The 26618-nt window shown below is 46.6% G+C and overlaps 2 protein-coding genes across 3 annotated transcripts in view; one reads left to right on the forward strand and one right to left on the reverse strand.

The window, feature by feature from the left end:
- Positions 1–13481, forward strand: part of KLHL21 (kelch like family member 21) — a 35879-nt gene extending 22398 nt beyond the window's left edge. Inside the window, exons 4-6 of the mRNA XM_073603626.1 lie at positions 7973–8045; positions 8723–11474; positions 11577–13481. Coding sequence (XP_073459727.1) covers positions 7973–8045; positions 8723–9040 — 391 coding nt within the window. The 3' untranslated portion in view covers positions 9041–11474; positions 11577–13481. The remainder of the gene's footprint in view (positions 1–7972; positions 8046–8722; positions 11475–11576) is intronic.
- Positions 13482–25954: 12473 nt separating this feature from the next.
- Positions 25955–26618, reverse strand: part of ZBTB48 (zinc finger and BTB domain containing 48) — a 55113-nt gene continuing 54449 nt past the window's right edge. For both annotated transcript variants that reach the window (XM_073603627.1, XM_073603628.1), the window contains one exon: positions 25955–26359. In XM_073603627.1, coding sequence (XP_073459728.1) covers positions 25968–26359 — 392 coding nt within the window. In that variant the 3' untranslated portion in view covers positions 25955–25967. The remainder of the gene's footprint in view (positions 26360–26618) is intronic.

The following is a 26618-nucleotide window of genomic DNA, read 5'->3' on the forward strand; positions in this document are numbered from 1 at the left end:
ACGTCAGAAGTGACGTCATGTGTTGAATAGTTTTGTATGTATTCTTAAGTTTCTGAGCATGCGTAGTCTTGCTCTTACGATTTTTTCCGTACGAAAACTGTACTAATAAAATGAAAATTGGACGTTGAGTTCACATTCGGCAAAAATGTTAGTCTGCACATCCAGCTTTTGTCTGACGAAAAAGCAAAATCGGCTGTCGAAAGCACCGTACTAACGATCTGAAAATCGGTAGACAGCTCATCGTACAAATTTTTACATCCGATTTTCGTATCGTGTGTACGGGCCTTTACAATGCCTCATGGGATGTGTAGTTCAGCGACAGCCGGAGGGCTGTAGTTTGAGGATCCCTGCCCAAAAGGGTGCTTGGCAGATAGCTAATGGTTACATCCTTCAGGGTGAGCCTTTTGATCTTCTTCTCATGTGGCCACATCAAAAAGTCCCCTGAGCAGAGCCTTCCCCCTTTTTATAAGCAGCACAGGGTGGAGGGCTGAGCCCAGAAAAGACTGGGAAACAGCAAAACCTAGCTTAACCCCCTCCCACCTGGGCAGCCTGAAATATCTGTCTAACACAGCAACAGCAGCTGTAAGCACCTGCTTACAGCAGTGATGATGGGGAGCAAACCAAGAGCCAAGTTCGCCATAATGTTCAGGAAAGCATGGCTCAGTTCAGCTTTAAGTAAGGAGAAACATGGTGGCTACAGGTCATTGGACATCATTGCACGAGTAGAGAGAAGCTGGAGGATTTCTGTATTTGAGGGGTAGACAAACTGATGCAGACTTTACAGTCTGTCTAGTCAAATCTAGGGGTCATTATGCAACTTAAAGTGAAAATGTTACACCAAAACATGTCCAACTAACAAAAGACTCTGAGTGGTGTTTCCACTTAGGTAAATCTTTTTCAGTAGGACCTGAAAATTCTCAGCAGGCAATCCTCAATCCTTTAGCTCTAACTTGGGAGTTCTAGCACCCCACGATGCTTTGCTGCCACTTCTCTGTTGACCACGATTGCCTTGTAGGTGCATTGTGGGATTGAATGGTAAAGCAAAAAGGTCCCTTAACAGGCAAAAGTCTAAGCAGGTATCATGTTGGAGTAGTTAGGGTTGTTTTTTTTATGACCCGTTCCCTTTAGGAAGTCTAAGAACATATTCCTGGCCATTGCCCAGTTTGGCTGTGGGTTCCGGCACTTAGCACGTTCATTCAGTGAAGGCTTTAATGTTCTAATTAATAGCGGGCCCCATATTTCACTTCTTGACTTCAGTCTGGCTCCTGACACATAGGTCTGCTTCCTGTCATCTATAAACACAAGGCGAGTCTGCCTCTGTCCTCCCTGGTTACTGCCATTCCTTTATTTTGTGTACAGGTCACACTGTTACCACGTAGCTACAAAATTGACTCAATGAAAGCCCAACTCCAGGCAGAAAACATTTACCCCTGCAGCCCCCCCCCAATGCTGCAAGCGGTAAATGCTTGTTATGTCTAGGGGGTAAAGAGATATGATGTGATCCTTCTATTATTCCTTGCTCTGGCAGGCTTGCTCCAACTGTGTCTGTGCTCTCAAAGCTAAGCATACACTTGTAGAATTTTGTTTATAATTTTTTTTTAAGAACATTTGTTCAATTTAAGGGCGGTTCCTTCTTTTCGCACCAGAGGTACCACCAGGGTACCCCCGTCCAAAGCACAGGGCTCACTCACCTGCCATGAGTAACAACCAGAGCCCTTGCAGGTCCCATGGGAGGGTCAATGATGGAAGTCACATGCTCCACCAAACTAGGAGGACCAGGTATTTTGTAATTATTATTATTATTATTATTATACAGGATTTATATAGTGCCAACAGTTTACGCAGCACTTTACAACTTGTAATGCTGTCTACAAAGTAAGGAGCGTCAGGGGAGCACTTGTTAGGAGAGTATAAAATGGTTGGGGTGGTCTTTACCCAGACAGTCACTTTGCCATGAATGGGCAAGGTCACAAGGTCTTCTAAAGGTGTCCAAAGACCTTTTTCTTTGTCATAGGGCAGTGCTTGGGCCTAGCGACTGGCCATTCGCCCTGAGCACTCAATCGTGGGAGGGAGTCACATGCTCAACCAAGCCTGGAGGACAAGGCATTTTGTAATGCTGTCTACAAAGGAAGGAGTTTCAGGGAAGCACTTGTTAGGCAAGTATGTTGGGTGTTGTCCTATAGACATCAGGCTATCACCCAATTTACTGAGGAAGGGCCAGAATGGGAAACTGTCATCTAAAGGTCTTTGGGAACTTTTAAGAGACCGTGTGACCTTATCCAATTATGGCATAAATGGTCGCGGTCAGCCAGATACTGTCACTTTGCCATAAAATGGTTAAGGTCACAAGGTCTGTTAAAGGTGCCCAAAGACCCTTTTTCTTTGTCATAGGGCAGTGCTTGGGCCTAGCGACTGGCCATTAGCCCTGAGAACTTAATCATGGGAGGAAGTCACATTCTCCACCAAACCAGGAGGACCAGGTATTTTGCAATGTTAACTACAAAGGAAGGCGTTTCATGGGAGCACTTGTTGGGTAAGTATGTTGGGTGTTGTCCCATAGACATCAGGTTATCGCCCATCTACTGAGGAAAAGGCCAGATTGGGAAACTGTCATCAAAACTACCTTTGCCATGAATGGGTAAGGTCACAAGGTCTCTTAAATGTGCCAAAAGACCTTTTAGATGACAATTTCCTTAATCTGGCTTTTTTCAGTAGATTGGGTGATAATCCGATGTCTATGGGAAAGCACCCAACATTCTCAAATATGGGTTTCCCATGAAACAAAACCTTTAAATATGTTGAAAAAACCTTGTTGCTCATGTTCTCCCCTGTTCTGCACTTTCCTCCACTGCCAAAAATAGCAGCACCACTGCTTTGGGGGGGGGGGGGGCAGGGCTAACTCTCCTATTGCACAGGGGGCCTTTTACTCTCTCACTCTTCTCCTTCCTCCGGACTCTCTGGTGTACGCACTCACTAATGCTTGGGACCAGGCGGGGCTGCGTTCATGTGACCTCAACATTATGGCAGCACTCCAACCTAGAAACGAGCCATACACCTTGGAGTCTCTGTATCATAACCTGAAGCTGTCATACAGGTAGCCTGCTGGTCCCACAATACTTGCACCTTCTCGGGATGTGACATTTTGAAGGAAATACCACAGAGCAGTGTCCCGCTCCGCCAGTCCAGCTTCACTCTGCCACCAATCTCCCAGTGACAGAATAGTTTCCAGCACAGACGCCATGCGCTTGCTAAATTAACTCTTTTTTTCTCTTACATACCATGTGGCTAGTTCCCTAGGTTCTCCGCCATGTGGGTCCAGTCCTGTTTGCTGGGGCACTGACTACTCCATTCACTATGCATGAGACCTGTCACCCCCCCCCCCCCCCCCCTGCCAGTACTGCTCTCTTGGTGTCTGGCTGTCATATCCTCCTTCTCTTGTACTTGTTACCCCTAGCAACTGCATGTCACCACTTCACCCCGCATGTGTTCCTTACAGGCCCTGTTCTTCCATACGCCATTACCACCATGGACCCCTTTAAGCAACTTCAGACCAGTCACGATAACGTTTCAAAAGCTTTACTGGAAACTCTCAGCATAACGGTTCCAAAACAAAACGCACAGTCTTTTCCTTAAACTAATCCCTAACTCAGGCTTGTGGCTGCCCCAGCATACCTGCTCAGGCATTAGTCCATACACCGCAGAGTCCAAAGTGGCAGATCTCTAGAGCTGGTGCTCTTCAGGGAAGACTGCAGGTCTCAGCAATCCTCCTATATGACTACTTCATTCACTATGCATGAGACCTGTCACCCCCCCCACCCCCCCTGCCAGTACTGCTCTCTTGGTGTCTGGCTGTCATATCATCATTCTCTTGTACTTGCTACCCCTAGCAACTGCATGTCACCACTTCACCCCACGTGTGTTCATTACAGGCCCTGTTCTTCCATACGCCATTACCACCATGGACCCCTTTAAGTAACTTCAGACCAGGCATGACAATATTTCAAAAGCTTAACTGGAAACTCTCAGCATAACAGTTCCAAAACAAAATGCACAGTCATTCCTTAAACTAATCCCTAACTTAGGCTTGTGGCTGCCCCAGCATACCTGCTCAGGCATTAGTCCATACACCGCAGAGTCCAAAGTGGCAGATCTCTAGAGCTGGTGCTCTTCAGGTAGGACTGCAGGTCTCAGCAATCCTCCTATATGTGCAAGTTTCTTAGAGTCAGGCAAGGCTCTCTCTGGTAGCTGCGGCAGTGCTGGGATGTGGCCAGAGATTACAAGCTGTCCTGTTTGTGTCTTCTCTCCCACGCAGACTGTCTGACTGGACAGAGCCCTCCCCCCTTTTATTATCAAAAACAGGTTGAGAGTCAGAGCTCAGCAAAAAAGTGTGGGAAATAGGTTAACCGACTGGGGCAGCAGGTGTTTTCCCAACCAGCATTTCAACCTGCCTCCAACCTAACCAAAAAGTCCTTGTGGAACGTTCTCTAATGTCTAGGTTCGGCTTGGTGTTTAGAAGCAGCTTTAGGCTGCTGAGTCTGTATGTTGGGTGACTGTATCCTTGGCATGAACCCCAGTTTTTCTATTTTGGAAGACGGAGCTGTTGGCTAAAGTTACACTTCAAGGAAGAAAAGCCATTCCAGCGCCACATTCTTTTTCTGTTACACTTCTAACAGGCTCCGCTTTTTTCACCTTCGACCAAAAGTCCTCCTTACTGTTTTCAGTGCTATAAATATCGAAAGCTGCAGGAAGCTAAACAACCTCGTCTTGGCCGCTCCGTCTACCTAACCAAGAACAGCGCGTTCTCTCATACACCCAGAACATAAACATACATGGAGGCTGCGCTCCGCATACGGCCTACGAGGCATTCGTGTCTTGCTGGGACAAATCCCATGTGTCTTCTCCTCGGAGAGGCTGGGGTAAATGTCATTGTGTAATAGTCACCCTGGCTGGCTATTCTTAAGACGACAGCTGAAGAGCCCCTCTGCCAGTTACAGCTAATTCCCCTCACCTGCTCCTGCCACGCACACTTCTCCTAGAATAAAACCCGATCCGAGGTTCCTTGGATGCTTCAAACACTTTTTTTTACATCATCCGGCACTTCTGTCCTGTAGTCATTTAATTAGGGGCTGAACTCCTGGAAGATCGTTATTTTACACAGATGAAATACATATATAGCAGTGGTTTTATTTTATCATAAGATCTGTGCTTTTGTCTATCCAGTGCTGAGATTTACACATCTCTGCCGCACAGCCAGGTGGTTGACAAAATTTACAGTGAAAGTGATACTAAACAATATCTCCAAAAATAATCCATACACATGCACTACTTCAATCTGTTTTTTGTTCAATTGCTTCTTACAGTGGGGCCAAGGCAGGTTGGCTACGTTCCTACATACAGCAGGATCAAGGCAGGGTGGCTACGTTCCTACATACAGTGGGACCAAGGCAGGGTGGCTAGGTTCCTACATACAGCGGGACCAAGGGAGGGTGGCTACGTTCCTACATATAATGGGACCAAGGCAGGGTGACTATGGTCCTACATACAGTGAGACCAAGGCAGGGTGGCTACATTCCAACACACAGTGGGACCAAGACAGGGTGGCTACATTTCTACATACAGTGGGACCAAGACAGGGTGGCTTCATTTCTACATACAGTAGGACCAAGACAGGGTGGCTACGTTCCTACATACAGTAGGACCAAGACAGGGTGACTACGTTCCTACATACAGTAGGACCAAGACAGGGTGACTATGTTCCTACATACAGTGGGACCAAGGCAGGGTGACTATATTCACACACATAATGGGAACAGGGAAGGGTGGCTACGTTCCTACATACAGTGGGACCAAGGCAGGGTGGCTACATTTCTACATACAGGGGGACCATGGAGAATGAACATAGCGACCCTCTAACAGAAAGTCAGGTCACAGCAGCAAAAAAATAAAAAATTAAATTGGAGGAGGCTGACAACAATAGAATGGAACTTTTTTGAGTTAAGAATACATACTAGAATTTAATTTTTAAAATCAGAAATTACTCTCACTTTAAGGACTATAGCAGCGTCCTCTCTCCACCCCTACCCTGTTGACTGGACACTGAAAGAGCAGCAGACTGATTAGGTCATCCCTATGCTCATTTCTGTTACCCACATGTTTCTTCTCAACACCAATGCATGTCGCTCATTTGATGGACTCCCAATCCTGCTCCTTCCTTTCCTAGGCTGCTTTACAGGGGAGTGCCAGAAGCTAGTGTAAGTGCATATTCAGGTGCTTAAACTGGTTGCATTTAGAAAAACACATTTAATAATTATTAATGGAAACAAAGCTGCGTTTATGTGTCGTTTATATCTGCCTAGAGTTCCGCTTTAAAGGTTCAGGCATGCTAATGCATCCTTGTGCCATCAAGGGTTCCTCCAGAGGTTGATGGAGATTCCATGGGGAAATGAACAATTTCTGTCTCTTGGTAACCACCGACACGGTACAGTTGTCTGTAAAAAGGCTTTCTTACCATCAGTGTAGGGGGTCCTTTTACCACTGATCACCAATGTATGAAGGGGCTTTTCCACTGATCTCCAATGTATGGAAGAATATATGGAGGCACTTTTTCACTGAACATCAGTGTATGGAGGAATGTATGGAGGTATTTTTCCACTTAACACCAATGTATGGAGGAATGCATGGAGGCACTTTTACACTGTGCCCCCCCCCCCCCCCCCCCAATAATTGGAGACATTTTTCCACTGACCGTCATTGTATGGAGGCACTTTTACATTCCCCCCCCCCCCCCTCCCCAATAACTGGAGGCACTTTTCCAATGACCTCCAATGTATAGAGGAATGTATGGAGGCACTTTTCCACTGATACCCAATAATTGGAGGCCCTTTTCCACTGCCTCTCAATAAATAGAGGCACTTTTCCATTGACCCCCAATGTATGGAGGCACTTTTCCATTGGACCCCCCCCCCATTTCTCTACTAAAGAATACCATTTAGGCACTACAACTTTCACTGTCTGTGTTTTTTATTTTTGGCTATTTTTTAATTTCATTTCATGATTGTTTATGAAATTAGTTTAATCTTAAACTAGTCATCCGCCTTTTTAGATGAAGGAACCTTCCCTGACCTCTATTGTATTCAGCAGCCAGCTGCACCCGCGGCTTCTGATTACCCGAACAGGGAATGCATCTGATTAGATGCTGTCGCTGATGAGCTGACGATTTTCCACCTGACTCCTTTGACAAGCTGGGTAGTGCCAATAGGGCTAACCCAACAGCTCAGGTGTCGACAGTGTATAGCCAGCTTTATAGTGCAGGGGGATATTTAAAGCGGACCTCCACCTGGGAACTAAACTTGCCTTGTTTATCTCCCTCTCCCCCAGGTTGCTTAGTAATGGATTTTTTTTCCCCCCAGGGAATGTGTACTCCTGCTTCCTTGTTCTCTGACTGGGAGAGGATGACATCTCCTCAGCTCGTCCCCCCCACCCTACAGTCTACCCCCTCCTGGGATAACATCACGCATCCCATGAGACTACAGGAATAATTTCATGGCCATCAGTGATCTCGCACATGAGTAGTAGGGGGCCGGCTGGGAGTCATCAGGAGGTCACAACTGGCTCCCGACGCTCAGATGGCCTCCAAGTATGGAGGCACTTTTCCATTAACCCCCAATGTATGGAGGCACTTTTCCATTAACCCTTAATGTATGAAGGCACTTTTCCACTGACCCCCAATAAATGGAGGCACTTTTCCACCGACCCCCTAATAAATGGAGGCACTTTTCCACTGACCCCTCAATATGGACTGTCTTCCAATGAAAAGTCAGCAGCGGTCAGATACACTAGGAACACCACATTCTTTATTTTTTTATGTATCATTATATTTATAAGTTACTGGTTAGGCCAGTGTACCATGCGTTGTAGGTGTAATAATTTGTCTGTATATGCCGTCACCATTAATCCAGTATTGATTTTGCAGGGACGATTCTGCAGAAGTGGATGTCTACAGTCCTCTGGAGAATGAATGGAACAAAATTCCTCCCATGAAGCAGGTATTGCATATATCCTCACTGCTCTTACCACTTTCTGACCGCAATGCACCTTTTCATGTCCTAACAATGACCTTTTACTTTGAGAATGTAATTACTGTTGCAGCAGAGAACTTGTAATGTGCACCTGTGTGTCTTCCTAGTTCTCATATCCAGTCCTTTTGTTAGGGCAAATCTACTAGGAAACGTATTATACCGCATATATGTGTCCTCCACAGGAATATAATGAATAACTTTTACAGGAAGGTAACAGTTATAATTTGGCAGAAAAGCTATCAAACTCTGCCACAGTCTACCCAACCGCCTTCTCCAAGCTAACCAAATCCAAACAAATATGGTGAAGCTGAAGTCAGGCTTACAAATAGAAAAATACTAGTTTGCCTATGACAGTAACAGTTACATAGTTAGTAAGGTTGAATAAAGACACCAGTCCATCCAGTTCAACCTGAGTGAGTGTGGGTGCGTGTCTACAATCATCCCTATTTATTTAAGGTACCCATATAGCGCCGCCAATTCACACAGCACTCCACACATACATCGTACACCCACATCGGTCCCTACCCTCAAGGAGCCCACAATCCAAGGTCCCCAACTCACATTCATATACTAGGGCCAATTTTTTTTGAACAGAAGCCAATTAACCTATCAGCATGTCTTTGATGATGTTGTAACCACTGCAGGTTCACGTTGGAGGGAGCCTGGCCGCGCTTGGAGGGAAACTGTACGTGTCTGGCGGGTATGACAACACCTTTGAGCTTTCTGACGTGGTCGAGGCCTACGACCCGAAAACAAAAGAGTGGAACATCATGGGACATCTCCCCCAGCCAACTTTTTGGCACGGCAGCGTCAGCATATTCAGGCAGTTTATGCCTCACACTCAGTACAGCTTTGAAGGCGTCCCCTTGGACAACGCCAACCACGAGCGCAATACAATCAACCTGAACAGACGGCGGCAGCACTTGTACAACCACAACCTGAACGAGCTACACAGACGATAGGAGATAATTCTCATTACTGCTTAACTTAATGAACTGACCAGAAGGGTAAAGGGCCAACAGGTTTGTGTGAGGTAACCGAGCACACTACGCCTCCGTAGTTTATTACATGGATGGTTTCTATTTTAATAATATTATATATTTATATATTTGATTTTTTTTTTCACGCGTTCATGTGATGTTCTCACTAAAGGTTGTGCTTCCTTTAGAGATATATTTGTGTAAGGGCCAGTTTGCAGCTAGGTGAACTCTGGGGGGACTGCAATGGGGGTGCACACTACCCCATTTGGGAAAGACGTACTCACGTGGTTTCATGGCCCACTGCAATGGGTGTGCACACTACCCCATTTGGGGAAAACCTACTTAAGTGCTTTCATGGCCCACTGCAAAGGGTGTGCACACTATCCCTATTTGGAAGGGACATCATCAAATGTTTTAATGGCCCACTGCAATGGGTGTACACACTATTCCATTTGGGGTGGACTTACTCAAGTGTTTCATTGTCAACTAGCACGCATACAACACAAATTGTACAGTAGAGCATCATGCACCATAACGCATATACTGTGCGTTGCAGTGCATTGTGTTGACTGCCTTAATGCACGTATGTTACCACTTGCCATAGCCTACCACAGCAGAATGCTTTAGCCTGAATGGGCCCTTAGTCTTACCATATAAAATGTATGTCCTCAGCTCTGCATCTGGTTTTTAGTGTATGCAGACATCAGAGATAATCCACCCTATGGTGATCTCCATGGTGCTAAATTGCTTGCAAACTGGCCCCATAAGGAAGCACACCTAATCTCCACTGTGTACCCATCCCTTAGATTTATTGATGTAGATCGCTGTTAATCCTCTGTAGAGTTTTTATTGGAGAGCTGAAAGAGATTCATATGAAATTATATTTTTGCTAGTAAACGTAAAGAACAAAAATATGTCAGACACCCCAATGAACATGTTAAGAGTCTTGAGTGTAGCAGATGCTTGTACTGAGTGTTGTGGTTGCATCTATGTTGTTTAAAGGAAATGCCATTGGTGACTACACTGTGAACAGCTCTAGCAGCCATTTTGTTTGTGCAAATCTAAAGGAAAAGACTGGCTAGTAACAGAATACGGCAGGGTACTATGTACAACGGGTCTTCACCTGGGACCTTATCAGTTATTGTGTTATGCCTACAAGGCTGGGCGTAATTAGACAAGCTTTTGAACTTTCTTTGGAGTGCAGCTGGTCTTTTCCTTTGATTTGTGCAGGGTATAGAATGAGCCCCATTCACCACCTATTGAGGGCTTTAGAGCAGGAAACCCAAAAATTTTTCAAAATCATTTTGTGTATCCAACCAAAGTTAGTAAGGTACGGACTACGTCCTTGCATCACTCAAAAGCCTGCTAACCTGCTCATTGTCAACCTTCCGAAAAAAGTCACAAACTAAAGCGTCTGGTTAATAAAGTTTAAAGTTCAAAATCTGTTGGGTATACTACAAAAATAAAATGTTTGCAGAAAGTCAGGGTCCTGCGTTATTCCCAATTCTTCCTGTATGGTTCCATCAACCCTACTCTGAGCTCTGTGACCCTCTTGTAGTGCATCTCCACCCTCTGTGAGATCCATGGGGAAAAGGACAGGAATTGTCCTAATAATGAAAGGAAAGTCCGGATGGCTGCACACCAAACTGAGATCCAAACACCTTTTATCACATAAAACCATGAAAAACACGAGGAGCACTACATGTACAAGCAAGGGAGACACGGTTTACATGTTTCGCACAGGAATTGTCCTAACTTATAGAGTGATGTTTATGTAGGGTGTCTACATTCTGGGCTACACACCTAAGGATCCCCTCTGGCACCTCGCTTTGCAATGCAAATAAATGGATCTGAGTTTGAAGCACCACAACACAAGTTAATAGGATACAAAATGTATTCTAAAGTAAAGCCAGATGGAAGACTTTATGTGTATCTTTAGATGTTCACAAAATTGCAATCAATGAATTAAAAAAATATTTTCGATCATGTTTTTAATATGATTGTAGTTGTTAATTTAGTTAAACCACAACCTACATTGATTTATATTGAGTGTGTTGTATTTTTTTTTTTTTTTAGCCCGGATGAAGGAGGTGAGTGTTGGCCCCGAAACACGTTGCATTCTTGTATAGTCCTCCCCCTGCTTTTACACTGAATACATTTTGGATCTGAACTATGACCTCATGGTGTGGTGCTCCATTCTCACTTTTTTTTGTGAGATCTATTTGGTTGGATTGCAAGGCGCACATGAAGGGTCTGATCAGGTCCGCCTGTCAGGTTTTCAAGCATACCTGATCAGATAGTCCATTCACCCCTATGGACCGGTGGATATAAAATGGGCTTGTGTTCGTTTACACCAGCCTACCTCTGGTCTGACCTTAAAAAAGAAACGGAAGGGGATCCGTACTCCTCTGTCTAGGTCAGTGATGGTGAACCTTGGCACCCCAGATGTTTTGAAACTACATTCCCCAGTGCATGAGCATCATGGGAAATGTAGCTCCAAAACATCTGGGGTGCCAAGGTTCACCATCACTGGTCTAGGTGGATCAGATCGGAGGGCAGTTGGGTGGACAACAGAGGACTCCATTTAGTCCTGGCCGGCTCAGTCTTTGTCCACTCTGAATAAGCAGAGCATCATTGGTGGTTATGGTGCTGGCATCCACCCGCTCTGTCCGCTGATCCCCTGCTGATCTCAACCTCATGTCCACCCCGTGTGAAAGGGGCCTATAGGGGAAGGAGTCATGTTGAAGGACAGCGACAGGGTCAAGAGTCGGAAATATCCCATTAAAGGATCGGCGGAGAGAGAGTTAGGAAAGGCACTCACTGTGTTTTAGGTCAGCGTTTCTCAACCTTTTTTTTTTTTTTTAAGTAATATAAAAAGCATGGAAAGTCTTGAGGGCCCCCCGCTCCAAAATGTAAATGTTACTTATCAATGGGAAACCTGATCCTAAGACTATTCACACAACCTCTTTATTGAAAGTTATCTGCACATCACATCCCCCACTTTCCCGACCATACAAAATGGCTGCTGTCTTGCTGTGTAGGCACTCCGTGTACTGACCTGTCATATCTCATCTGAAGATATATTATGTTTGCCATTTGAAGAAGTTCTGCATGAAAGTGTACCATTAAAGTATAACTAAAGGCAAAACTTTTTTTTTTGTTTCTTTTGGATGTAGTGGAGAGGGATTAGAACCCCTGTCCGTTTTTATTGCTGTCTGTGCCCCTTGCCGCTAGGGAGATTCCCCCTCTCTATTTTTCCTAGTTTACCATTATCGTTGAAATTAAATCCCAAATTTTAGGTTGTCCCCCGAAAAGTAACAGAGAGAAAAACTTCCAATGGGGACACTAGTTCTGGTGATCCTCAAGGAATTCCCTTAATTTGCGGGAATTTCCTCTCATTTCCTGTTTGGCTATGGGACAGGAAGTGAAGGGAAATCTCTGCAACGAGACAAAAAAAAAAAAAAGTTTTGCCTATAGTTCTACTTTAAACGTACCTAATTTGTATTACAGGTCTGAAGTTCCCCTCTGTACGAGTAGCCTTGGATGGAAGCTGCCATAAAATAAATGTCACTGTCCCAGGAAAAATTCAGCAAATGGCAGCTTCAATTTAAAGGTTCTCACACTTGTGTTTTGCTTTCTGACCTTAAAGTGAACCTTGCTGCAAGGGAAATATGGGGGTGGGGGGGGGTGGCCCCTGCTGACCACCTTCTGGAAATGCTGGGTGCCTGGCTATCAAGTCAATCTAGTGGCTGTATTCACTTCTGCTTTGATGACCCCGAACAAATTTGCAGATCAGGGGGGCATCAAAAAGCCTTATCTGCATGCGTTTTCCAGGCGTGGGGGAAAGAGAGCCAACATGGCAGCCAGGCGTTTTCAGGAGGGGTTGGTAATGGCAGTCTCCAGGCTTCCTTCACCATTCACATGGAGAGGACGGCTGGAATTGGCTCTCTAACCAGCTGCTTTCAATGGACTGGTTAACAAGCACAGTCCCTGCTGTAGAGAGGCCCTGCCACTTGATGTCCCATATTTCCAGCAGGCCTGGAACCCTTTACCCGTACACCTTTACGTAGCAGCAACCCTTTATAGCTGCAGGTCTGCGAATGCGTCCTTCACAGTGTTTACAAATGTGGACGTGACTCTGAAATGCTGCAAACGGAGATTTGGGTGAGTTGAATGTTCTTTGAAAGTGTTTAGCACTTTGCCATCACTGGGTATTGCTTTTAGAATTCTTGAACCTGCCGATCCCTACAATATGGAGAAGAGTGTTCCCGGTGCGCATCAAGCTTCCTGCTGCCGGTCGAAAACAGATCGACAGCAAATGCCTCTACAGAATATAAAGAAAACCAAAACGAGGAGCTGCCACTGCTGACCACCTCCTGAAGATGATAGTTGCCCCCCCCCCCCCCCCCGGTCTGCCTACTTGTTCCAGGTCAGGGACTCAGAACCAGGGCCGGGACAAGGGGTGGGCCGGGACAAGGGGTGGGCAGGGACAAAGGGGTGGGCAGGGACAAAGGGGTGGGCGGGAGGGACGGTTGCCCTAGGAGGCAATGGTTTACTGTAGGGATAGGGGCGTCTTCCTTCGGTTGCTGTGAGCGAGTGCGGGGTGTACCAAGATGGCCGTGACGGAACGTCACTTCTGTTACGCGTCGCCGAATCTGATGAAAAACCGGCCCTGCCCAGAACTGTAGCAAGAGGGTCACTATGACAGCCAGGCGACTAGCATTTTCCAGAGAGGTCACTATTCTATGTTTCTGTCAATGCTGGGCTTCCTTCAAGTCTTTGAGCTGATGATCTGAATACGGTGGGTTTATGGGCTCAATAGAAGAATGTCAATCTCTAGTACAAATAATTCTACCTTTTTGTTTCTTAGATTTACATTAGGCTCATATAGAAATAAAAAAAATAAACTGGAGTGGACATAAGGGCTTGAGAACACGGGTCTTCCTGCCACACGCATGCGTTCTAATGCTAAAGGCTGCGTTTGGTCAGCTTTGGGGGGCGCACAATTGAGCTCGCTCCCAGCACATAGAGGCTGATTTACTAAAACTGGGGAGTGCAGAATCTGGTGCAGCTGTGCATTGTAACCAATCAGGTTGTTCAATTAAGCTTTGACAAAAAAATCAAAAACCTGGAAGCTGATTGGCTACCGTGCACAGCTGCACCAGATTTGCCCTCCCCGGTTTTTTGTAAACCTCACCCATAGGGTTGTCTAGGGCCATGCTGCCACATATATATGAGAATGGCCGTTTTGCGATTCAGACGCACCTCCAGTAGGACATTCTGCATCCACAGAAATGCAACACAAAGCAGGACTAATGCAGCCTCAGAAATGTCATCTCCAATGCAACACTGAGCCATGCGGGAATCTTCTTGCGTGCATTTCAAATGCAGATAAACAATCGCCTTTAAAGGCGATCTCCACCTGTACCACCATGTTATGCCAATGTTTCAGGGCAGGGGTAGGCAACCATGGCCCTCCAGCTGTGGTGAAACTACAAATCCCATCATGCCTCTGCCTCTGGGAGTCCTGCTTGTAACTGTCAGCGGCTTGCAATGCCTCATGGGAATTGTAGTGTCACAACAGCTGGAGGGCCGCAGGTTGAGCACGCATGGTTTAGGGCAGGGATATGCAATTAGCAGACCTCCAGCTGTTGCAGAACTACAAGTCCCATGAGGCATAGCAAGACTCTGATAGCCACAAGCAGGCAGAGACAGAGGCATGATGGGACTTGAAGTTTTGCAACAGCTGAAGGTCCGCTAATTGTAAATCCCTGGTTTAGGGTGTAGCATGCTCGCAAGCTGATCACCCCCTTCCCCCTCCCCCTCCATTTTTGAATTTCACTCCTCCCACAGAGCTGCGTCATTCATTCATAGAGATCTGTGAATGGAAAAACTACAAGTCCCATCTGCCACCTCAGCAGACAGGTTTGTCAATGGAACACAAGTAGTCCATTGCGACTTCCTCCAGCTCAGTAATGAAAGCTCGTACCTCAGTATGGACACAGAGCTGGAGGAACATGTGCGTTGCAGTTGCCATCTGCTGATTGCGGCGGCAATGCTTTGCAGGCTCATTTGATTTGCAAAAAAAAAATGGATGCACATTTTTTGCTTCAAATATACAGTACATCCATTATTATTATTTTTTTTTTTGCAAAGGGTGGACTATTGACCATACCATCTGAACAGTTTTCATCCTTTTACTCTTTAAAGTGTTACTAAACCCACAACAGTAAAATCAGTCTGTATATGCAGTAAAGCATGCTTGTTATACTCACTGTGGAACCTAAGGGGTTAATCCTCTGCATTGTGTAAAAAGGCTGTTTGATCCTGTCTTCTCTGATCCTCCCCTTCTTCCACAGTCCCCAATCCATCTGCTGATAGAACGGAGCCTTGGGGGCACTCTGCACATGCTCAGTTTGGTGTGTATTGCTAGAGTTTTTTTTTTTTGGGAGGGTGCACATGATCAGCACAGGGCCAATCAGCACTGTCCAGATAGAGAGTCAGGGATCATGCAGCCTTATAAGACAGTCAGAGGAGAATAGACTCCTCCTACAAGCTTTAACCAGACACTGATAGAAGTCACAAGACTGCTATATACTGCTGACGAGAAAAGGCATTTAGCAGTTTATATTTACTAAAATAATTGCATTTCCATGTTCTGTGTACTGTGGGAGACCAGATATTGTGAATGCAGGGTCCTGGGTTTAGTAACACTTTAATGCCGGCCGTACGCATATATATGGCAGTAGGCCCTATGTCACATACCAAACAGAAGCCCAAGTCAGACAAGTGAAAGTGGCTTCAGCCTGGCACCACAACCCCCGGCGTGTTTTGCCCCTCCCACAGGGCTTAGTCATGGACCTCCATGACTAAGCCCTGTGGGTGGGGCGAAACACGTCGCAGGCATAGCCTTGGTGGAGCCACTTTCCTTTTGCCTTGCTTGGGCTTCTTCTTTGCTAGAAAGTGTATTCTGAGCCGGGACGGGCTCCTTCCTTGTTGGCACCCTTATAGTGAGAGTCACCAGACATAGCAGGAATGGGGACCCGGAGCAGTAACCTTATTGTGTTGTGCTGGGAGTGCTCGATCGTATGACCACAGTCAGCTCTTTGGTAGGACAGCCCCCCCCCGACGATCACATGATCTGGTGCTTTGATCTCTTAATGGGACGGCTCCTACCGGCGTAAACGGCCTCTGCCCGGCTCCATTTGTGATATCAACGCCTTAAAATCAGAGGCCGTTCTTGGGGCGACTATTAAATAAAGGAACGCAAAGCGTGAATGACACGCGGAGTTTACTGTAGCTGATATCTAAGACATTTCAATACCGCTTGAAGTTTTTGTGAGTTTAATAAGCTATTCAGAATGGGTGCACTATGCTTTATATATGCCAGGTGCAATCATCACTGACACAGAACCACACCTATGTACTGTAGCCTATCGACTGCCTCACCTGTGATGTCATGGCTTCCAAAAGATACGATAGGCTGTCAGCCTGCTCCGCCCACAGAACACCTCGTACCGGGGGGGGGGGGGGGCAGGGCTGAACTAAGCAGATCGGAACGGACTGTAGACACAGATATCTTTCTATATTCTGATTTGTGCCTGAGCAAGGAGGACACGCCTCCGCCGCTACTTAACTGGTTTCATAGAAAACCAAAAAAACACATTTTATTCATGAGCTGAAAAAAAAAAAAATGTGCAGTTATCAGAATTTTGTGCTGGGTTTCATGTACTGCCTTATGTTTTATTTTGGAAAATGTTTAACATATTTTACATGACCATTGTGCTGTCTTGGAATGAAATTTTAAATAAAGTTGCAATAAAAAACAAACAAACAAAAAAAACTGATGTCCATATGGTTTGTAAATTTTTTTTTTCCTCTTTATTGCAAAAAAAGTGGAAAACCACTTCAATGAAGGTGTTATGTCCAGTAGTAAGAGATCCAGAACAAGGCTGTGGTGGACATTTTCCAAAGTACAGATGCCAAGGTACATTTCAAATTAAAACCATCCAAAAACACTCTGTTTACTAGCAGGGTCCCCATAGATCTCCCTTTAGAGCAGGTCAGGGTCCCCATAGATCTCCCATTAGAGCAGGCCAGGGTCCCCATAGATCCCCCCTTAGAGCAGGCCAGGGTCCCCATAGATCCCCCCTTAGAGCAGGCCAGGGTCCTCATAGATCTCTCATTAGAGCAGGCCAGGGTCCCCAAAGATCTTCCTTTAGAGCAGGCCAGGGTCCTCATAGATCCCCCTTTAGAGCAAGCCAGGGTCCCCATAGTTTCCCTTTAGAGCAGGCCAGGGTCCTCATAGATCTCCCATTACAGCAGGCCAGGGTCCCCAAAGATCTCCCATTACAGCAGGCCAGGGTCCCCAAAGATCTCCCTTTAGAGCAGGCCAGGGTCCCCATAGATCTTCCTTTAGAGCAGGCCAGGGTCCCCATAGATCTCCCATTAGAGCAGGCCAGGGTCCCCATAGATCCCCCTTTAGAGCAGGCCAGGGTCCCCATAGATCCCCCTTTAGAGCAGGCCAGGGTCCTCATAGATCTCCCATTAGAGCAGGCCAGGGTCCCCATAGATCCCCCTTTAGAGCAGGCCAGGGTCCCCATAGATCCCCCTTTAGAGCAGGCCAGGGTCCCCATAGATCCCCCTTTAGAGCAGGCCAGGGTCCCCATAGATCCCCCTTTAGAGCAGGCCAGGGTCCCCATAGATCCCCCTTTAGAGCAGGCCAGGGTCCCCATAGATCCCCCTTTAGAGCAGGCCAGGGTCCTCATAGATCCCCCTTTAGAGCAGGCCAGGGTCCCCATAGATCTCCCTTTAGAGCAGGCCAGGGTCCTCATAGATCTCCCATTAGAGCAGGCCAGGGTCCCCAAAGATCTTCCTTTAGAGCAGGCCAGGGTCCTCATAGATCCCCCTTTAGAGCAGGCCAGGGTCCTCATAGATCTCCCATTAGAGCAGGCCAGGGTCCCCATAGATCTTCCTTTAGAGCAGGTCAGGGTCCCCATAGATCCCCCTTTGGAGCAGGCCATGGTCCCCATAGATCCCCCTTTGGAGCAGGCCATGGTCCCCATAGATCCCCCTTTGGAGCAGGGTCCCCATAGATCCCCCCCTTTGAAGCAGGGTCCCCATAGATCCCCCCTTTGAAGCAGGATCCCCATAGATCCCCCCTTTGGAGAAGGGTCCCCATAGATACCCCCTTTGGAGAAGGGTCCCCATAGATCCCCCTTTGGAGCAGGCCAGGGTAGCAGGCCCCTCCATAGAATAGATCCCTTTTAGTCTTCTTACTCTTATCTTTTCATCTGTATATTCCCCAAGTTTTCCTGCACCACACTCTAGGCTCCCCCCCCTGCAAAGAATATATACAGACATACTCCACTTTTAAGTACACAATGGGACCAGAGCATGTATGTAAAACGAAAAAGCATTTAAAGTGAAGCAATACCTTTTTTCACTTCTCAATGCATGCAAGTACACTAGCTCTATGGGAAATCTTTGTCTGCTTGATATGGCACTGCTCCAGAACCATAAGTGACAGGGACACCAAGCTTTTGGGGAGCACGTTAAGGGGACCTAGGACTACGACATGGTAGATTACATAGGCAAGCTGGCCGACCCCAAAATCGGATATGTTGTAGTCCTGGGTCCCCTCTCGGTGCTCCCCAAGTTTGGTGTCCCTGTCACTTATGGTTCGGGAGCAGTGCCATATCAAGCTGACCAAGATTTCTCATAGACGCCAATGTTAAAAACCGGGAGCAGTGCCATGTCAAGCTGACCGGCGGCCGGGGACCCTGCGAGGACCGCTCACGGACACCTTGCCTATTCCTGAAGAGATCTACCTTACCAATCGCTCAATGTCTGCCACCCCTCTCCGCCAATCCCTACACTGGCTTCCCATTGCCCAGCGGATTCAATTCAAAATACGAACTACAACCAACAAAGCCATTCACAACTCTGCCCCGAGCTACACCACCAATCTCGTCTCCAAATATCACCCAAACCGTCCCCTCATGACCTCCTGGTCTCTACCTCTCTTGTCACCTCCTTCCATGCTCATCTCTAGGACCTCTCCAGAGCCTCTTCCATCCTCTGGAACTCTCCAAACTGCGGCCCTTTGCTTGCCTTTATCTGGCCTTTGGGGCACTATTCATTCCACCGATATGAGAGACGCTATTCTGCCCTCTGACACCACAAATGGGGCATAATTCCTGCCACTGACATCAACAATGGGGCTCCATTTCTCCCAGTGACACCAACAATGGGCACTATTCCTCCCCCAATACCAAAGATGGGGCACTTTTTACTCCCACTGATCCCAAAAAATGTTTTATTCCCGGTGGCCACAGTCCCGCCGCCTAAAGTCTGAAGGACAGTAAACGGGCCCTTTGTTTAGAAAGTTTGGAGACCCCTGTTGTATAGAGCTGCACGATTAATTGTTGAAGAATCAAGATCGCGCTTTTACCCCCCTCCCGATCTTACAAAAAGCTTTTCCTCGATTCAGTGCAGAGCCATTTTCTGCTCAAGCCGAAATCCGTCAAAATAAAAATACCGGGCGGCCTCCCAAGTTTCTCAGCACATGGCTTAGGCAGAGAGAACTATAAACAAATTATATATACGCTTATTGCGATTTTTTTTACCAAAAATATGTAGAAGAATACATAAACTTAGGAAAAAAAATTGTTTTTGTTTTTTAAAATGTGGGATATTTATTATAGCAAAGACTTCAAAATATTGTGTTTTTATCAAGATTGTTTCTATTTTTTTTTTTTTAATGCAAAAAATAAAAACCGCAGAGGTGATCAAATACCACCAAAAGAAAGTTCTATTTGTGGGGAAAAAGGACTTCAATTTTGTTTGGGTACAACGCCGCACGACCGCGCAATTGTCAATTACAGCGACGCAGTGCCGAATCACAAAAAATGGCCCGTTTAGGAAGGGGGCAAATCCTTCCGGGGCTGAGGTGGGTAAATTTGCTGTCTCCTCAAAATAACTCAACACACAGCCATTAATGTCTAAACTGCTGGCAACAAAAGTGAGTACATCCCTAAGTGAAAATGTCCAAATTGGGCCCAATTAGCCATTTTCCCTCCCCGGTGTCATGTGACTCTTTAGTGTTACAAGGTGTCAGCTGTGAATGGGGAGCAGGTGTGTTAAATTTGGTGTTATCGCTCTCACTCTCTCATACTGGTCACTGGAAGTTCAACATGGCACCTCATGGCAAAGAACTCTCTGAGGATCTGAAAAAAAGAATTTTTGCTCTACATAAAGATGGCCTAGGCTATAAGAAGATTGCCAAGACCCTGAAACTGATCTGCAGCACGGTGGCCAAGACCATACAGCGGTATAACAGGACAGGTTCCACTCAGAACAGGCCTCACCATGGTCCACCAAAGAAGTTGAGGTCATGTGCTCAGCGTCATATCCAGAGGTTGTCTTTGGGAAAAAGACGTACGAGTGCTGCCAGCATTGCTGCAGAGGTTGAAGGGGTGGGGGGTCAGCCTGTCAGTGCTCAGACCATACGCCGCACACTGCATCAAATTGGTCTGCATGGCTGTCGTCCCAGAAGGAAGTCTCTTCTAAAGATGATGCACAAGAAAGTCCGCAAACAGTTTGCTGAAGACAAGCAGACTAAGGACATGGATTACTGGAACCATGTCCCGTGGTCTGATGAGACCAAGATAAACTTATTTGGTTCAGATGGTGACAAGCGTGTGTGGCGGCAACCAGGTGAGGAGTACAAAGACAAGTGTGTCTTGTCTACAGTCAAGCATGGTGGTGGAAGTGTCATGGTCTGGGGCTGCATGAGTGCTGCGGACACTGGGGAGCTACAGATCATTGAGGGAACCATGAATGCCAACATGTACTGTGACATACTGAAGCAGAGCATGATCCCCTCCCTTCGGAGACTGGACCGCAGGGCAGTATTCCAATATGATAACCACCCCAAACACACCTCCAAGATGACCACTGCCTTGCTAAAGAAGCTGAGGGTAAAGGTGATGGACTGGCCAAGCATGTCTCCAGACCTAAACCCTATTGATCATCTGTGGGGCATCCTCAAATGGAAGGTGGAGGAGCGCAAGGTCTCTAACATCCACCAGCTCCGTGATGTCGTCATGGAGGAGGGGAAGAGGACTCCAGTGACAACCTGTGAAGCTCTGGTGACCTCCATGCCCAAGAGGGTTAAGGCAGTGCTGGAAAATAATGGTGGCCACACAAAATATTGACACTTTGGGCCCAATTTGGACATTTTCACTTAGGGGTGTACTGACTTTTGTTGCCAGCAGTTTAGACATTAATGGCTGTGTGTTGAGTTATTTTGAGGGGACAGCAAATTTACACTGTTATACAAGCTGTACACTCAGAAAATGTGAGGGGTGTACTTACTTTTGTGAGACACAGTATGTGCTAACAATGTTAGCATTACCATCCATGTGCACATAGGCTTTAAGTGGCATTTAGTGGCGGGGGCTTTTCATGCAGGGAAGTTTAGAGGGAGGGAAGAAAAAAACAACAACAAATAAAAACACCTGACGCCCTCAGAAGCAGCTGCAAAAACGTCCAGTGTGCACAAGGCCTTTATCTGTGCAATCTGCTGAGTGTAGTCAAGTAATTGATCTGCAGATTGCACAGCTAATCAGGAGAATGCACATTTAAAAGGGATGCCAGAAAAGTGTTCTTTTATATAAATGCTCAGTAACAGCAGTGCAGTGACCAATACCAGCCCTACAGATCATGCCGACACACGAGGAAGAGCAGAAATGATTGATGGCAAAGAGAGCTAATAGCTGCGAGGTCGGCAATGACAATTAAGGATCAGGAGAGGGGAGGGGGAGAGGGGGGAGGGGAAGAGGGGGAGAGGGGGAGAGGGGGAGAGGAGGGGGGGAGGGGGAGGGGGGGAGGGGGGGAGAGGGGAGAGGGGGAGAGGGGGAGAGGGGGAGAGGTATTGATAAACGATTGAATTCATTCATAAGAGATGACGATGTTCAGGATCCACCCAGAACCGGCACCTGGCTCAGTCTGTCTGTGATTTGCTGAGAGCCTGAGCCAGCCCCTCCCACCCTCTCCATAGCCCCGAGGCTCGGGGGCAGAGCAGAGATCCGGTGGCTGACAGTCATGGCTCTCTGCTCAGAGCACAGGCAAGAACTCAGCAGATTACTTTCAAGGTGGGAAACTAACAAGCTGATGTAAAATGCTGGAAAAAAATGCCGCATGAACAAAGCTTAACTGAACTAATATACTGAATAGTAAACCATATGCCCAAAGGTAAGTGGCCACCGCTCCAAATGACTGAGCTCAGGTGCGTCCTGTTAATGATACAACAAGCAAAGATACACTATATTACCAAAAGTATTGGGACGCCTGCCTTTACACGCACATGAACTTTAATGGCATCCCAGTCTTAGTCCGTAGGGTTCAATATTGAGTTGGCTCCGCCCTTTCCAGCTATAACAGCTTCAACTCTTCTGGGAAGGCCGTCCACAAGGTTTAGGAGTGTGTCTATGGGAATGTTTGACCATTCTTCCAGAAGAACATTTGTGAGGTCAGGCACTGATGTTGGATGAGAAGGCCTGGCTTGCAGTCTCGGGTTGAGGTCAGGACTCTGTGCAGGCCAGTCAAGTTCCTCCACCCCAAACTCGCTCATCCATGTCTTTATGGACCTTGCTTTGTGCACTGGTGGGCAGTCATGTCAGAACAGGAAGGGGCCGTCCCCAAACTCTTCCAACAAAGTTGGGAGCATGAAATTGTCCAAAATGTCTTGGTATGCTGACACCTTAAGATTTCCCTTCACTGGAACTAAGAGGCCAAGTCCAACCCCTGAAAAACAACCCCCCACACCATAATCCCCGTGGATGATTTGGACTGGTGCACAAGTCACAACCCATGACTAAGACTAAGGCTTTATAGGCAGAAACGCATCAACTGAACTTATCTGTGTTTACACCGCGCCTGTTCAATAAAATTACGTTTTTTTTTTTTTTTAAGAGCAACAACCAGAGTGCGGATCGTCTTTTTTACAATAAGAAGGGAGAGTTCCCGGACAGCCAAGGTTTTCGTGCAACATCGCTGGACCACGATTAGGAGGGCAGAGGGGGAGCTGTTGCGCACAGAAGTTGTTTTTTTCCTACCTTAAAGTGATTTTAAAGGTAAATTAAAAAAAAAAACAACAAACCCGTCTATACTTACCATTGCACAGAGCGGCCGCGAACCTCCTCTTTTGGGTCCCAGGCTGGTGCTCCTGGGTCCTCCCCTCTGTCCAGCGCCCCCCCCCCATGATAAGCAGTTTCCCATGGGGGCACTTGTGTGTGCTTGCACCCGAACCCCCGCTGCTCTGGCCATTGACACAGACAATTTTGTGAATAAGTACATTTTCTCCTTCACTGATGGGCACTGAATATGCCACTCTGATGGGTGGCACTAATGGGCACTGATTTGTGTGACAGTTGGGCACAGGACTGGTGTCACCTGCTGGGCACTGTTGGGGCTGCACTGATAATCTTGTACAGATCTCTCCTGCGAGGAGATGCCGCCGATCGGCTCTCCTCTCTTCACACTCCGTCTGTGTGAGGCGAGGAGAGTCGATGAATGGCACTTCCACGGTGACATGCGATCGCCTGTGATTGGACACGATGGGTAAAGAGCCGATGTCGGGGGTCGCACCGTGTCCTTGCGCCCGCCACGCACCTCCGTGAGCGTGCGAGAGCGGTGACTATGGAGCGCCGTCATGGGACGAGAAGAGATTGGTCTTTAACCTCCTCCCTGCCCGCCCCCCGTATAGGGAAATGACAGGGGGCGGGAGGATTATGATGGGTGTGATCATTCTGTACCTCTGGTGAGTGCGTAGACGGGGGGCGGAGTCACAGGAATATTGATTTGCTGAACAGGGATCCAGTTGCTTCTCTTGGGGATATTTTCTGCTGGTGGATTGAAATGAACTTTCTATGGACACCATTTTATTTCTGAAGTGATATAGAAGTTCTATGTGTTGCACATTTTTTTCTGGATTGCTGTACATATCGTATGTGTTACACCTTTTTTTTTTTTACTTTAGCACTGCACCTTAATTTACTATTGGAAGGGGGATGAGCAGCACAAGGAGCCAATCAGTTAGGCCCCTGTACTCAGAAATCACCCTGATAGAGAACGATAAGCGCATCCGTCTTCTGCCTCTCTTTTCACTGTCCAATCACAGGCAGAGGGAGGGACAAGACCTGTAATTACAACTTAAAGAGGAACTGCAATACTGTAATAAAAACATCGTTGCCATTCTGAAGCTTCCCTCCAACCACTTTGCATATTATTTTATATATACTGTGATTCTGTACTTGCCAAATATGCTGCAGAAATCTCCCTCCACTGAGTCTGGCTGCAGCCATTTTAACTGTGGGCAGCTGAAGCTGCTGCCTGTTCACTTCCCGGATTTACACAGAGGCACACCTCCAGCTCTGCAGCTCTCATTCGTCCTCTTATGACTAATCTCCAGGGTTGCCACCTGTTCAGGGTTCACCCGGACAGTTCGGGTTTGGAATCATGTGTCCGAGTTTCAGACTGTGTAAGACTCGGACACATTGTTCAGACCGGACTAAGTCTCCCCCCTCCTCCCTTCTCTCTCCTGCCTCTAAGTTAGTACACTGAGGTAATTGAGGGTTCTCAGAGCACCCCTTATATCAGTGTTCCCCCTTACATCAGAGTCCTCTTCATACACCAGAGCATCCCTTATGTTAGAGTTCTCCCTTACATCAGAGTCTGCAGAGTCCCCCCTTACAGTGAAACTCTGCAGATTCAGATGTAAAGGGGGGGCTCTGCGGATTCAGATGTAAAGGGAAGCTCTGCAGATTCAGATGTAAAAGGGGAACTCTGCAGATTCAGATGTAAAGGGGGAGCTCTGCAGATTCAGATGTAAAAGGGAAGCTCTGCAGATTCAGATGTAAAAGGGAAGCTCTGCAGATTCAGATGTAAAAGGGAAGCTCTGCAGATTCAGATGTAAAAGGGAAGCTCTGCAGATTCAAATGTAAAGGGAAGCTCTGCAGATTCAGATGTAAAAGGGAAGCTCTGCAGATTCAGATGTAAAAGGGAAGCTCTGCAGATTCAAATGTAAAGGGAAGCTCTGCAGATTCAGATGTAAAAGGGGAGCTCTGCGGATTCAGATGTAAAAGGGAAGCTCTGTAGATTCAGATGTAAAAAGGGAAGCTCTGCAGATTCAGATGTAAAGGGGAACTCTTGTGATTAACTTCATTTCATTAGAAAGGTTATTTAGTAGCAACATCTATGCATTGTTTATCTATGCACACTCTGAAAAAAAAATTACTGTGCGACGCTGAAGAAAAGGTGGCAACCCCTCATCTCCCTCCCGGGAGAGAGGGAGAGAGGGAGAGAGGGAGAGAGAGGGAGAGAGAGAGAGAGAGAGAGAGAGAGAGAGAGAGAGAGAGAGAGAGAGAGAGAGAGAGAGAGAGAGAGAGAGAGAGAGAGATAGATAGAGAGCGCTGTATAAGGGATTTACTGGCAGAAAAATAATGTTTTACTATCCAAAGTTAAAACAGCAACCACAAGGGCAGAAGATTTAATAGATGGAAAGATAAAAAAAAATGACTGAAGTTCCGATTTAACTGCAGCAGAGAAAAACCAGGTCTCCTGCCAGACAGGGCTGTGCTTGGTGGCAGAGGTGTGTAAATCTCAGGACTGAATGGACAGAAGTACAAACATTTTGTCAGGTATGGAGTTCTCACATAAGAATGCGGCTCTCATTTGTGTATTTTGATGCCAGACTGGAGCTCAGATTTAAGGGATCAGAAGCATCTAGCAATCTTTTTTTTTTTTTTTCAGATGGGGATCCCTAAATGTGACCGCAAAACGTAAAAATCTCAAGAACGTGTCCTTCAAATAAAAAAAATTAAAATATACAAATTTGACGTTTTCCTTAAGTCTTTATTTGTAACGCGGTTTCAACAGTCCAATAAATAAAAAAAAAAAAAAGAAATGTTACCACGTTGGGTAGCCGTTGTCGGCTCCTCACGTCTCGCACTCTTCGATGGGTATGGCGGTGGCGGTGATGATTATAGACTCTTCCATGACCTCGGCCGGGAAGCCGTCCTCCGGACACAGCCTCTGCTCGGTGACCTCGTCCGGCAGAGCGATGGCGGTAATGGACTCCACTATGATTTCCGTCGGGCCGACGTCCAGCTCCTGGGCGCTCTGCAGGCCGATGACCACGCCCTTCTCCTCCTCTACGATCAGGTTGCGGAGCTTCCTCTGGCGAGGGTTGTAGTTCTCGATCCGGTTGTGGATTTCCATGTGCCGTCTCAGGTGAGCCTTTTATATAAAAAAAAAAAAAAAAAGACAGTAAAAAGGGGGAGATTTACTAAAAAAAAAAGAGGAGACTGTAAAATCTGCATGGAAACCAATCAGCTTCCAGGTTTTATTGTCAAAGCTTAATTGAAGAAGCTGAAGTTAGAAGCTGATTGGCTGCCATGCACGGCTGCACCAGATTTTGTACTCTACAGTTTTAGTAAATCAACCCCTAAATATTCTAAAGTGGAACTTTACCCATAACAACGTGATAAAAACATTA

Source organism: Aquarana catesbeiana, linkage group LG10, assembly GCF_042186555.1.
Source record: "Aquarana catesbeiana isolate 2022-GZ linkage group LG10, ASM4218655v1, whole genome shotgun sequence".
Taxonomy (NCBI): Eukaryota; Metazoa; Chordata; class Amphibia; order Anura; family Ranidae; genus Aquarana; species Aquarana catesbeiana.